The 14,584-nt window shown below is 35.6% G+C and overlaps 1 protein-coding gene across 1 annotated transcript; it reads left to right on the top strand.

Annotated features, from left to right (window-relative positions):
* Positions 1–2,243: 2,243 nt before the first annotated feature.
* LOC115764091 lies at positions 2,244–3,480 on the top strand. Its single transcript, XM_030706944.1, has 2 exons — positions 2,244–2,664; positions 2,736–3,480. The coding sequence occupies exons 1-2, from the start codon at positions 2,268–2,270 to the stop codon at positions 3,176–3,178; spliced, it is 840 nt and encodes a 279-aa protein (XP_030562804.1). The 5' UTR covers positions 2,244–2,267; the 3' UTR covers positions 3,179–3,480.
* The last annotated feature ends 11,104 nt before the right edge of the window (positions 3,481–14,584 follow it).

The following is a 14,584-nucleotide window of genomic DNA, read 5'->3' as shown; positions in this document are numbered from 1 at the left end:
TTTTTCGTTTTATTTTTCTTCCCTTTGACTGTTTTTTCGACAATTGTTTTAAGTTTTGGCACGCATCGCGGCGAGACGTTGAAAATTTCTTTTATTGGGTGATAACAGATCGTTTGACGATGACAAAGTTGACACCTCTTGCATTATTCACGTTATCAGTTAGGTAATCTACGAGTGTTGTCCACAATTACCTCCCTGGCAGTGAATTGCTTGATGCGTTTCGATACCCTGAACCCACTGAAAATGTGTAGAGAGGGCATATTGATTTTTTGAAAAAGGTTTTAACCGGCATCAAGAGCCCTCTCCGATTCCATGAAGTACATATTCTCTTGATCCGAACGAGTAAAGTCGATAAATATCGAGAGATATGGGTTTTTATTATAAATCAAATACTATAGGAGCTAGCTACAAAAAACTTGGTATGTAGATTTTCAGAAGATGAACCGAGTCCACTGTTTTTTGGGTGTTATTCTAGGATACTGTTATTTTAATTATTTCTTCGATATATCCTGTCGATAAATATCGATTTTGTGATGTAGTTTTTTAAGCATTACTGAAATATTATTAGTAATAAGTAGCTACAATAAACTTGATATGCTGATTCTCGTATAGTATTCGAGGGTCAATTTTTGGAAACTGAAACCCCTTCAGGGGTTCACTAGCTTCAGGCAGAGACAATATAAACGAAATATAAACACAGTATAAAATATATAAAAACAGTTTGTATATTGTTCAGGCTCAGGGTAACTCCTGGTCGGGTGCTAACAAATAGAAAAACATAACATAAAATGTTGTTTCAGAGATAGATAACAATGTAATTTTGCTCCACAATTTCGATAAATGGGAGCTTATGTCAAACATAAGGAAATGTTAAGTTGAACTTAAAATCCGGTAAATTAGTTTGCGGACAACAAATAGTACAAACTCTGTATAAGAAATAAGTCCTATAAAAGGCCAAGACTCGATTCATATTGAATTTCACATTCCAAAAGCTTCTCTCTTAATGACACACTTTTGAACACGCCCAATAAAATGTGTGTGAAATATTTCAATTATCAACAATATTTATCTATAGGAAATGAACGTGTGTGGCATCTTATTGTTTTAATAAAACAATAAGTTATTGCATTACCATTAGGTTAATTTATAACAGATTGTTTAGCTGGAAAGATAACTTTGTAGAAAACTAAATATCCTTTTCAACATGCCATCATCGTATTTATTTATATTTATTTAGTTGAAGCAAGTAAATAAACTAATATAAAAAAAAAAAAAATAAAACAAGTGCTACTAAGAAAACTTTTGTACTGGCTATAGAACTTAGTTCATTAAAAGTAAAAGCCTCTTAAAAGAACTTTGCATGATAAGTGGATTAATTCCTTTAGTTGATTAATTCCTTTACTTTTAGCGGCCCACATTTAAAGCTGGCTGAAAAGCATCGCCCCCAAAAGAAACGTATCGGTAATATATGTGTCGCAAGTCTATTTCGTAATCCCCAGAAACAAGCAAAATAACAATAACTCAATTCGCAGTTCCGCATAGACAAAAAAAAAAGCAGAAAATGGCCTAATACACGGCAAATGGTCAAATGGCCAATACCAAAGCGTAGACGAGTTCCGTACTGATTTCTTGTATCGAAATTTGACACAATACGCTGAAAAATGTACGTGCCCTGGACCTGGGTCTGTCGCGGACTCCGTCATGGCTCTGGGTCTGGCTTGGGACTGGCTTTCATGTGTACGCGTAAGAGTTGAGGGCTCGCATACTAATTGGGCGAAACAAAAAGTTATTTTCATCGGCCATCGATAATGCAACATTGAGCACTGACCAGCTGACGAGGGGGGGGCTGACAAAAAAGAGGAGGGAGGGGGTCTACTTGGCCGTTATGGAAAGCGAGAAAGCCAGAGGAGTCAGCCGGTCAACCCACATATCAAAAACAGCCGATCCAACCGTTTGGTGAAAAACTTTGGACACCACGAAGACTTTGGCTAAGGTTCGGCAACGGCTTTCGTCACTGTCCAAAAATATTTGTGCGCTCCAAAAAGAAAACAAACTTTTGAATGCACCAGTTGCCGGACAAGTACGCGTCTCTTTTTTACCAGCGCCCGAGGAGCGGCAGTATAAAATCGTCGGTACTGGCCAATTGTTCAACATTGTCGTCGCAACGGCAACGCAGTGAACACAACGCGCTCTGGTCGTATTTATATATATAAAGATATATATAGCGCGTGGATAACTGTGACTGTATAGTTGTAAATCTGGTGAAAATGGCACAACGTTTCACATCCTTCGCCGCGTTCGGTTGTTTGCTGCTGCTGGCGGTTTCTGTTCAGGGTGCTGCCATTGATAATGGGGTCACGCCGCGCATTCACAGCTCCGATGAGCTAATCTCGACGATTGTGGATAAGTGCTTCCATGCCAATGCGATGCATTGTCTAAAGGAGAAGGTGCTCACCTATCTGGACACAGTTGCCAATGTTGAGGAGGAGGTCAGCGGTCGTGCCTTCGATGATGATGTCATCGACAAGGTCATCGTGGATCGTGTGGCACGCATTCTGCGCACAAACGAGCTGCGCGTCCAGCTGCCGGAGACCTTCTTTGCCAGCTCCGTGATGACCTATCGTGCGGATCGTGGCTTCGATTTGGAGCTGCCCCAGGTGGAAGGTGCGTCAGCCTCTGATTTGGCCAAAATTCATAATACTAACTTAATTGTTTGTTTTGTGCTCATTCTCCAGGCCGTGCTGAGAAGAAGAACAAGGACAAGCTGTTCCTGCCTCTGCTGCTGCTCATGAAGCTCAAGCTGAAGGTCGTCATGCCCATTCTGCTGGCTCTGGTCAGTCTGAAGGCCACCAAGGCATTGATCTTGTCCAAGATTGCCATTAAGCTGGTGCTCGGCTTCCTCATCTACAATCTGATCCAGAAATTGGGCGGCATGAAGATGAACATGGTGCCCATGCCAGCTCCAATGCCAGCGGTCGAATACGGCGTGCCCAGCACCACGGCCTCCTCGTACGATCCCAGCAGCTGGGAGCCGCAGAGTGGTGGCCCATATGCGCGTTGGGACTCACAGAATCTGGCCTATAGCTCGTATCATCCCAGCAGCTCATCCTCGTACAGCTCGGGCTCAACGTCGGGCTCCACGGCGGGCACCTCCTCCAGCTACAGCTCCTCATCTTAGATCTTAGCTCGCACCGCTCGCCGCTGTTAATGTACATACCAAGGAACTGAGTGCCACTGAGCCCCTCTGCCGCAGGGGCGTGGCACTTTGAGTAAGCAGACCAAATGGAACCGGAACATGCCTAGGCCATAAAATTAGTTTCTTAAGTTTAAGCGCTCGACTTTTAGCCATTCTATTTATTTCCCCACTGCACACACCGCCGTCTCCTATCGATTCTTTCCTATCGACTTCTCTTTACTGCTTTGCTTTCTCTCACTATGCATTCTCCCCTTCGCACTTTTCCCATTTTCTTTAACAGAAATCGACCAAAAATCAAGCAACTTTATTGAAAATATTATTTATTTAATTTATTAAAAATTGCAAAAATTCAAATTAAATTCATTTAAAAACCGTGTCTTTATTTTTTTTATTTCTCCCAGCTGAACATTGTTCTCTTAATTAAACTGACCCAGACGGACGTTTGTAAATCGGGCAGACTTTTAAATACCCTGTCTGAAGATAGGTAGAGAAATTATCGCCTTACTATGAATATATTTTCCAAATTATTATAAACTCAGAAACTGAGTTGGTTGTGAATAGCTAATTATTGGAAATAGTTTTAGTACCTAGAACTGAATTAAGCGAAGATATTTACGTTAGTCAGATATAATAGGCATATACTTTTATCATCCTCATTTCCTAGTAATGTTCTAACGATGTACTAATGACTGTTCACAAACCTAAAGATATGCTTACTTTACAAATTTAATTCTTTATAGACCCTTTTAGAGAACCACATTCTGATTTCTAAAGATTGCTCTGATTGCTCAAGAATGTAAAAATGGTACCCTCAAATATCCTACATATACATGTACTATATGGAAATATATATCAAAATTTCCCACTCCCATAACTCGGTCATAACTCAAACGATTTTCAAAAGGTTTGGCTTTCTGTGCATGGTTTGGCCTCTTAATCAATTTGGCATTCAAATCTGACAACATACATTTTGGTCAAAATTCATGTGAAAATGGTACCCTCAAATATCCTACATATGCATATATCCTATATGGAGATATAGGTCAAAATTTCCCACTTCCATAACTCGGTCAAATCTCAACCGATTTTCAAAAGGTTTGGCTTTTTGTCCCTGGTTTGGCCTCTTAATCAATTTGGAACTCAAATCTGATAACATTAATGATGGTCAAAATTCATGTGAAAATGGTACCCTCAAATATCCTACATATACATATACCCTATATGGAAATATAAATCAAAATTTTCCACTCTCATAACTCGGTCAAAACTCAACAGATTTTCAAAAGGTTTGGCTTTTTATCCATGGTTTGGCCTCTTAATCAATTTAGTATTCAAATCTGACAACATAAATTTTGGTCAAAATTCATGTGAAAATGGTACCCTCAAATATCCTACATATACACTCCCATAACTCGATCAAAACTCAGCCGATTTTCAAAAGGTTTGGCTTTTTGTGCATGGTTTGGCCTCTTAATCAATTTGGCATTCAAATCTGACAACATAAATTTTGGTCAAAATTCACGTGAAAATGGAGCCCTCAAATATCCTACATATACATATATCCTATATAGAGATATAGGTAAAAATTTCCCACTCCCATAAGTCGGTCAAATCTCAACCGATTTTCAAAAGGTTTGGCTTTTTGTGCATGGTTTGGCCTGTTAATCAATTTGGAACTCAAATCTGACAACATTAATTTTGGTCAAAATTCATGTGAAAATGGTACCCTCAAATATCCTACATATACATATACCCTATATGGAAATATATATCAAAATTTCCCACTCCCATAACTCGGTCATAACTCAAACGATTTTCAAAAGGTTTGGCTTTCTGTGCATGGTTTGGCCTCTTAATCAATTTGGCATTCAAATTTGACAACATAAATTTTGGTCAAAATTCATGTGAAAATGGTACCCTCAAATATCCTACATATACAAATATCCTATAGGTCAAAATTTCCCACTCCCATAACTCGATCAAAACTCAACCGATTTTCAAAAGGTTTGGCTTTTTATCCATGGTTTGGCCTCTTAATCAATTTGGCATTCAAATCTGACAACATTAATTTTGGTCAAAATTCATGTGAAAATGGTGCCCTCAAATGTCCTACATATACATATATCCTATATGGAGATATAGGTAAACATTTCCCACTCCCATAAGTCGGTCAAATCTCAACCGATTTTCAAAAGGTTTGGCTTTTTGTCCCTGGTTTGGCCTCTTAATCAATTTGGAACTCAAATCTGATAACATTAATGATGGTCAAAATTCATGTGAAAATGGTACCCTCAAATATCCTACATATACATATACCCTATATGGAAATATAAATCAAAATTTTCCACTCTCATAACTCGGTCAAAACTCAACAGATTTTCAAAAGGTTTGGCTTTTTATCCATGGTTTGGCCTCTTAATCAATTTAGTATTCAAATCTGACAACATAAATTTTGGTCAAAATTCATGTGAAAATGGTACCCTCAAATATCCTACATATACACTCCCATAACTCGATCAAAACTCAGCCGATTTTCAAAAGGTTTGGCTTTTTGTGCATGGTTTGGCCTCTTAATCAATTTGGCATTCAAATCTGACAACATAAATTTTGGTCAAAATTCATGTGAAAATGGAGCCCTCAAATATCCTACATATACATATATCCTATATAGAGATATAGGTAAAAATTTCCCACTCCCATAAGTCGGTCAAATCTCAACCGATTTTCAAAAGGTTTGGCTTTTTGTGCATGGTTTGGCCTGTTAATCAATTTGGAACTCAAATCTGACAACATTAATTTTGGTCAAAATTCATGTGAAAATGGTACCCTCAAATATCCTACATATACATATACCCTATATGGAAATATATATCAAAATTTCCCACTCCCATAACTCGGTCATAACTCAAACGATTTTCAAAAGGTTTGGCTTTCTGTGCATGGTTTGGCCTCTTAATCAATTTGGCATTCAAATTTGACAACATAAATTTTGGTCAAAATTCATGTGAAAATGGTACCCTCAAATATCCTACATATACAAATATCCTATAGGTCAAAATTTCCCACTCCCATAACTCGATCAAAACTCAACCGATTTTCAAAAGGTTTGGCTTTTTATCCATGGTTTGGCCTCTTAATCAATTTGGCATTCAAATCTGACAACATTAATTTTGGTCAAAATTCATGTGAAAATGGTGCCCTCAAATGTCCTACATATACATATATCCTATATGGAGATATAGGTAAACATTTCCCACTCCCATAAGTCGGTCAAATCTCAACCGATTTTCAAAAGGTTTGGCTTTTTGTCCCTGGTTTGGCCTCTTAATCAATTTGGAACTCAAATCTGATAACATTAATGATGGTCAAAATTCATGTGAAAATGGTACCCTCAAATATCCTACATATACATATACCCTATATGGAAATATAAATCAAAATTTTCCACTCTCATAACTCGGTCAAAACTCAACAGATTTTCAAAAGGTTTGGCTTTTTATCCATGGTTTGGCCTCTTAATCAATTTAGTATTCAAATCTGACAACATAAATTTTGGTCAAAATTCATGTGAAAATGGTACCCTCAAATATCCTACATATACACTCCCATAACTCGATCAAAACTCAGCCGATTTTCAAAAGGTTTGGCTTTTTGTGCATGGTTTGGCCTCTTAATCAATTTGGCATTCAAATCTGACAACATAAATTTTGGTCAAAATTCATGTGAAAATGGAGCCCTCAAATATCCTACATATACATATATCCTATATAGAGATATAGGTAAAAATTTCCCACTCCCATAAGTCGGTCAAATCTCAACCGATTTTCAAAAGGTTTGGCTTTTTGTGCATGGTTTGGCCTGTTAATCAATTTGGAACTCAAATCTGACAACATTAATTTTGGTCAAAATTCATGTGAAAATGGTACCCTCAAATATCCTACATATACATATACCCTATATGGAAATATATATCAAAATTTCCCACTCCCATAACTCGGTCATAACTCAAACGATTTTCAAAAGGTTTGGCTTTCTGTGCATGGTTTGGCCTCATTATCAATTTGGCATTCAAATTTGACAACATAAATTTTGGTCAAAATTCATGTGAAAATGGTACCTTCAAATATCCTACATATGCATATATCCTATATGGAGATATAGGTAAAAATTTCCCACTCCCATAACTCGGTCAAAACTCAACCGATTTTCAAAAAGTATGCCTTTTTATCCATGGTTTGGCGTCTTAATCAATTTGGCATTCAAATCTGACAAGATTATTTTGGTCAAAATTCATGTGAAAATGGTACCCTCAAATATCCTACATATACAAATATCCTATAGGTCAAAATTTCCCACTCCCATAACTCGATCAAAACTCAACCGATTTTCAAAAGGTTTGGCTTTTTGTGCATGGTTTGGCCTCATTATCAATTTGACATTCAAATCTGACAACATAAATTTTGGTCAAAATTCATGTGAAAATGGTACCTTCAAATATCCTACATATACATATATCCTATATGGAAATGTATGTCAACATTTTCCACTCCCATAACTCGGTCAAAACTTAACCGATTTTCAAAAGGTTTGGCTTTTTATCCATGGTTTGGCCTCCTTATCAATTTGGCATTCAAATCTGACAACATTAATTTTGGTCCAAATTCATGTGAAAATGGTACCTTCAAATATCCTACATATGCATATATCCTATATGGAGATATAGGTCAAAATTTCCCACTCCCATAACTCGATCAAAACTCAACCGATTTTCAAAAGGTTTGGCTTTTTGTGCATGGTTTGGCCTCATTATCAATTTGACATTCAAATCTGACAACATAAATTTTGGTCAAAATTCATGTGAAAATGGTACCTTCAAAAATCCTACATATACATATATCCTATATGGAAATGTATGTCAACATTTTCCACTCCCATAACTCGGTCAAAACTTAACCGATTTTCAAAAGGTTTGGCTTTTTATCCATGGTTTGGCCTCCTTATCAATTTGGCATTCAAATCTGACAACATTAATTTTGGTCCAAATTCATGTGAAAATGGTACCTTCAAATATCCTACATATGCATATATCCTATATGGAGATATAGGTAAAAATTTCCCACTCCCATAACTCGGTCAAAACTCAACCGATTTTCAAAAGGTTTGGCTTTTTGTCCATGGTTTGGCCTCATTATCAATTTGGCATTCAAATTTGACAACATAAATTTTGGTCAAAATTCATGTGAAAATGGTACCTTCAAATATCCTACATATGCATATATCCTATATGGAGATATAGGTAAAAATTTCCCACTCCCATAACTCGGTCAAAACTCAACCGATTTTCAAAAAGTATGCCTTTTTATCCATGGTTTGGCGTCTTAATCAATTTGGCATTCAAATCTGACAAGATTATTTTGGTCAAAATTCATGTGAAAATGGTACCCTCAAATATCCTACATATACAAATATCCTATAGGTCAAAATTTCCCACTCCCATAACTCGATCAAAACTCAACCGATTTTCAAAAGGTTTGGCTTTTTGTGCATGGTTTGGCCTCATTATCAATTTGACATTCAAATCTGACAACATAAATTTTGGTCAAAATTCATGTGAAAATGGTACCTTCAAATATCCTACATATACATATATCCTATATGGAAATGTATGTCAACATTTTCCACTCCCATAACTCGGTCAAAACTTAACCGATTTTCAAAAGGTTTGGCTTTTTATCCATGGTTTGGCCTCCTTATCAATTTGGCATTCAAATCTGACAACATTAATTTTGGTCCAAATTCATGTGAAAATGGTACCTTCAAATATCCTACATATGCATATATCCTATATGGAGATATAGGTAAAAATTTCCCACTCCCATAACTCGGTCAAAACTCAACCGATTTTCAAAAGGTTTGGCTCCTTGTGCATGGTTTGGCCTCTTAATCAATTTGGTATTCAAATCTGACAACATTAATTTTGGTCCAAATTCATGTGAAAATGGTACCTTCAAATATCCTACATATACATATATCCTATAGGTCAATATTTCCCACTCCCATAACTCGGTCAAAAGTCAACCGATTTTCAAAAGGTTTGGCTTTTTGATCATGGTTTGGCCTCTTAATCAATTTGGCATTCAAATCTGACAACATAAATTTTGGTCAAAATTCATGTGAATATGGTACCTTCAAGTATCCTACATATGCATATATCCTATATGGAGATATAGGTAAAAATTTCCCACTCCCATAACTCGGTCAAAACTCAACCGATTTTCAAAAGGTTTGGCTTTTTGATCATGGTTTGGCCTCTTAATCAATTTGGCATTCAAATCTGACAACATAAATTTTGGTCAAAATTCATGTGAAAATGGTACCTTCAAATATCCTACATATACATATATCCTATATATCAAAATTTCCCACTCCCATAACTCGGTCAAAAGTCAACCGATTTTCAAAAGGTTTGGCTTTTTGTCCATGGTTTGGCCTCTTAATCAATTTGGCATTCAAATCTGACAACATAAATTTTGGTCACAATTCATGTGAAAATGGTACCCTCAAATATCCTACATATACATATATCCTATAGGTAAAAATTTCCCACTCCCATAACTCGATCAAAACTCAACCGATTTTCAAAAGGTTTGGCTTTTTGTCCATGGTTTGGCCTCTTAATCAATTTGGCATTCAAATCTGACAACATAAATTCTGGTCAAAATTTATGTGAAAATGGTACCTTCAAATATCCTACATATACATGTATCCTATATATCAAAATTTCCCACTCCCATAACTCGGTCAAAAGTCAACCGATTTTCAAAAGGTTTGGCTTTTTATCCATGGTTTGGCCTCTTAGTCAATTTGACATTCAAATCTGACAACATAAATTTTGGTCACAATTCATGTGAAAATGGTACCCTCAAATATCCTACATATACCCTATAGGTCAATATTTCCCACTTCCATAACTCGATCAAAACTCAACCGATTTTCAAAAGGTTTGGCTTTTTGTCCATGGTTTGGCCTCTTAATCAATTTGGCATTCAAATCTGACAACATAAATTATGGTCAAAATTCATGTGAAAATGGTACCTTCAAATATCCTACATATACATATACCCTATATGGAAATATATATCAAAATTTCCCACTCCCATAACTCGATCAAAACTCAACCGATGTTCAAATGGTTTGGCTTTTTGTCCATGGTTTGACCTCATTATCAATTTGGCATTCAAATCTGACAACATAAATTTTGGTTAAAATTCATGTGAAAATGGTACCTTCAAATATCCTACATATACATGTATCCTATATATCAAAATTTCCCACTCCCATAACTCGGTCAAAAGTCAACCGATTTTCAAAAGGTTTGGCTTTTTATCCATGGTTTGGCCTCTTGATCAATTTGGCATTCAAATCTGACAACATAAATTTTGGTCAAAATTCATGTGAAAATGGTACCTTCAAATATCCTACATATACATATATCCTATATATCAAAATTTCCCACTCCCATAACTCGGTCAAAAGTCAACCGATTTTCAAAAGGTTTGGCTTTTTGTCCATGGTTTGGCCTCTTAATCAATTTGGCATTCAAATCTGACAACATAAATTTTGGTCACAATTCATGTGAAAATGGTACCCTCAAATATCCTACATATACATATATCCTATAGGTAAAAATTTCCCACTCCCATAACTCGATCAAAACTCAACCGATTTTCAAAAGGTTTGGCTTTTTGTCCATGGTTTGGCCTCTTAATCAATTTGGCATTCAAATCTGACAACATAAATTCTGGTCAAAATTTATGTGAAAATGGTACCTTCAAATATCCTACATATACATGTATCCTATATATCAAAATTTCCCACTCCCATAACTCGGTCAAAAGTCAACCGATTTTCAAAAGGTTTGGCTTTTTATCCATGGTTTGGCCTCTTAGTCAATTTGACATTCAAATCTGACAACATAAATTTTGGTCACAATTCATGTGAAAATGGTACCCTCAAATATCCTACATATACCCTATAGGTCAATATTTCCCACTTCCATAACTCGATCAAAACTCAACCGATTTTCAAAAGGTTTGGCTTTTTGTCCATGGTTTGGCCTCTTAATCAATTTGGCATTCAAATCTGACAACATAAATTATGGTCAAAATTCATGTGAAAATGGTACCTTCAAATATCCTACATATACATATACCCTATATGGAAATATATATCAAAATTTCCCACTCCCATAACTCGATCAAAACTCAACCGATGTTCAAATGGTTTGGCTTTTTGTCCATGGTTTGACCTCATTATCAATTTGGCATTCAAATCTGACAACATAAATTTTGGTTAAAATTCATGTGAAAATGGTACCTTCAAATATCCTACATATACATATATCCTATATATCAAAATTTCCCACTCCCATAACTCGGTCAAAAGTCAACCGATTTTCAAAAGGTTTGGCTTTTTATCCATGGTTTGGCCTCTTGATCAATTTGGCATTCAAATCTGACAACATAAATTTTGGTCAAAATTCATGTGAAAATGGTACCTTCAAATATCCTACATATACATATATCCTATATGGAGATATAGGTAACAATTTCCCACTCCCATAACTCGGTCAAAACTCAACCGATTTTCAAAAGGTTTGGCTCCTTGTGCATGGTTTGGCCTCTTAATCAATTTGGCATTCAAATCTGACAACATTAATTTTGGTCAAAATTCATGTGAAAATGGTGCCCTCAAATATCCTACATATGCATATACCCTATATGGAAATAAATATCAAAATTTCCCACTCCCATAACTCTGTCAAAACTCAACCGATTTTCAAAAGGTTTGGCTTTTTGTGCATGGTTTGGCCTGTTAATCAATTTGGCATTCAAATCTGACAACATAAATTTTGGTCAAAATTCATGTGAAAATGGTACCCTCAAATATCCTACATATACATATACCCTATATGGAAATAAATATCAAAATTTCCCACTCCCATAACTCGGTCAAAACTCAACCGATTTTCAAAAGGTTTGGCTTTTTGTGCATGGTTTGGCCTGTTAATCAATTTGGCATTCAAATCTGACAACATAAATTTTGGTCACAATTCATGTGAAAATGGTACCTTCAAATATCCTACATATACATATACCCTATATGGAAATAAATATCAAAATTTCCCACTCCCATAACTCGGTCAAAACTCAACCGATTTTCAAAAGGTTTGGCTTTTTTTCCATGGGTTGGCCTCTTAATCAATTTGGCATTCAAATCTGACAACATAAATTTTGGTCAAAATTCATGTCTAAATGGTACCTTCAAATATCCTACATATACATATATCCTATATATCAAAATTTCCCACTCCCATAACTCGGTCAAAAGTCAACCGATTTTCAAAAGGTTTGGCTTTTTGTGCATGGTTTGGCCTCTTAATCAATTTGGCATTCAAATCTGACAACATAAATTTTGGTCAAAATTCATGTGAAAATGGTACCCTCAAATATCCTACATATGCATATATCCTATATGGAGATATAGGTAAAAATTTCCCACTCCCATAACTCGGTCAAAACTCAACCGATTTTCAAAAGGTTTGGCTTTTTGTCCATGGTTTGGCCTCTTAATCAATTTGGCATTCAAATCTGACAACATAAATTTTGGTCAAAATTCATGTCTAAATGGTACCTTCAAATATCCTACATATACATATATCCTATATATCAAAATTTCCCACTCCCATAACTCGGTCAAAACTCAACCGATTTTCAAAAGGTTTGGCTTTTTGTCCATGGTTTGGCCTCTTAATCAATTTGGCATTCAAATCTGACAACATTAATTTTGGTCACAATTCATGTGAAAATGGTACCCTCAAATATCCTACATATACATATACCCTATATGGAAGTATATATCAAAATTTCCCACTCCCGTAACTCGGTCAAAACTCAAGCAATTTTCAAAAGGTTTGGCTTTTTGTCCTTGGTTTGGCCTCATTATCAATTTGGCATTCAAATCTGACAACATAAATTTTGGTCAAAATTTATGTGAAAATGGTACCCTCATATCCTACATATATGTACATATACCCTATATGGAAATGTATGTCAAAATTTCCCACTCCCATAACTCGGTCAAAACTCAACCAATTTTCAAAAGGTTTGGCTTTTTGTCAATTTTTTGACGTCATTATCAACTTGGCATTCAAATCTGACAACATTAATTTTGGTCACAATTCATGTGAAAATGGTACCCTCAAATATCCTACATATACATATATCCTATAGGTCAATATTTTCCACTCCCATAACTCGATCAAAACTCAACCGATTTTCAAAAGGTTTGGCTTTTTGTGCATGGTTTGGCCTCATTATCAATTTGGTATTCAAATCTGACAACATTAATTTTGGTCAAAATTTATGTGAAAATGTTAGCCTCAAATATCCTATATAGACATATGAAATGACTTCGTCAAAGCGTCGAACTAACAAGTGGCTGGCTTGAATTCAGCAGCATTTTTGGGCTTTTCTAATTATTTATTTTTTTTTGCTGGTATTCACGAACAAAAACAAGAATAATTAATAAAAAATAAAAAAAGAACAATGAAGTATTCGAACATGTTGTCGTATATGTGTGAAGTTACAAAAACATTGTCAGAACTACACTTATATTTTCGCTATAATTTTTTTGATTATATATATTTTTAGCGTACAATCAGAATTATGCCTCAACTTTGAACAAATTTATTTCAGCTCGGATGAATTTAGTTATGCTAAATGGAAAAGTGTATGCAACCAAATTATAGGTTAGCTATAGTTAATTATTATTAGGAATATTTAGTGGATAACTAACCTATGTTTAGCCATGGCTAGTTATTCCACATGTTAAATAAAATGACTGGAATCAGTCCAGACGTATTGCCCGATTTGCATGTTCGGAATTTAGCGACAATTTCCTGCACACATATTTAACTAGAATTTAATGAGCTACTAACTGTTTTCGGCATATATAACATTCACGATTTCTTTTTTTTTTTGTTCGTCAAAGTCACGCAAATTCCGGATCAACAATTGGGCTGAGGCACGCCAAGTTTTTCAGGCTGTTAACTAATTGAAAAGAAGAAACTAACTAATTGAAAAAGTACTCGATTTGAAGATACCCCGTACAGTCGAACTCTGTGCCTTGCAATAATCACAATGGCACATAAAGGATCACACACAGACAAACAAGCACGCATGCTTCTCCCTTCTTAACCCTTACAATAATATATAGAGAATGCCTACTTGAATAACTTCGGCGCTTATAGTCCGATCGTTATGAAATTTTTAGCTCTCTAATATGACATATAAATGTGTGTAAATACCAAGGCCCACGATTGTACCT

Source organism: Drosophila novamexicana, unplaced genomic scaffold (assembly GCF_003285875.2).
Source record: "Drosophila novamexicana strain 15010-1031.04,08,12 unplaced genomic scaffold, DnovRS2.1 tig00000817-arrow-arrow-pilon, whole genome shotgun sequence".
In the NCBI taxonomy this organism is placed as follows: Eukaryota; Metazoa; Arthropoda; class Insecta; order Diptera; family Drosophilidae; genus Drosophila; species Drosophila novamexicana.
This window is presented reverse-complemented; position numbering and strand designations above follow the sequence as displayed.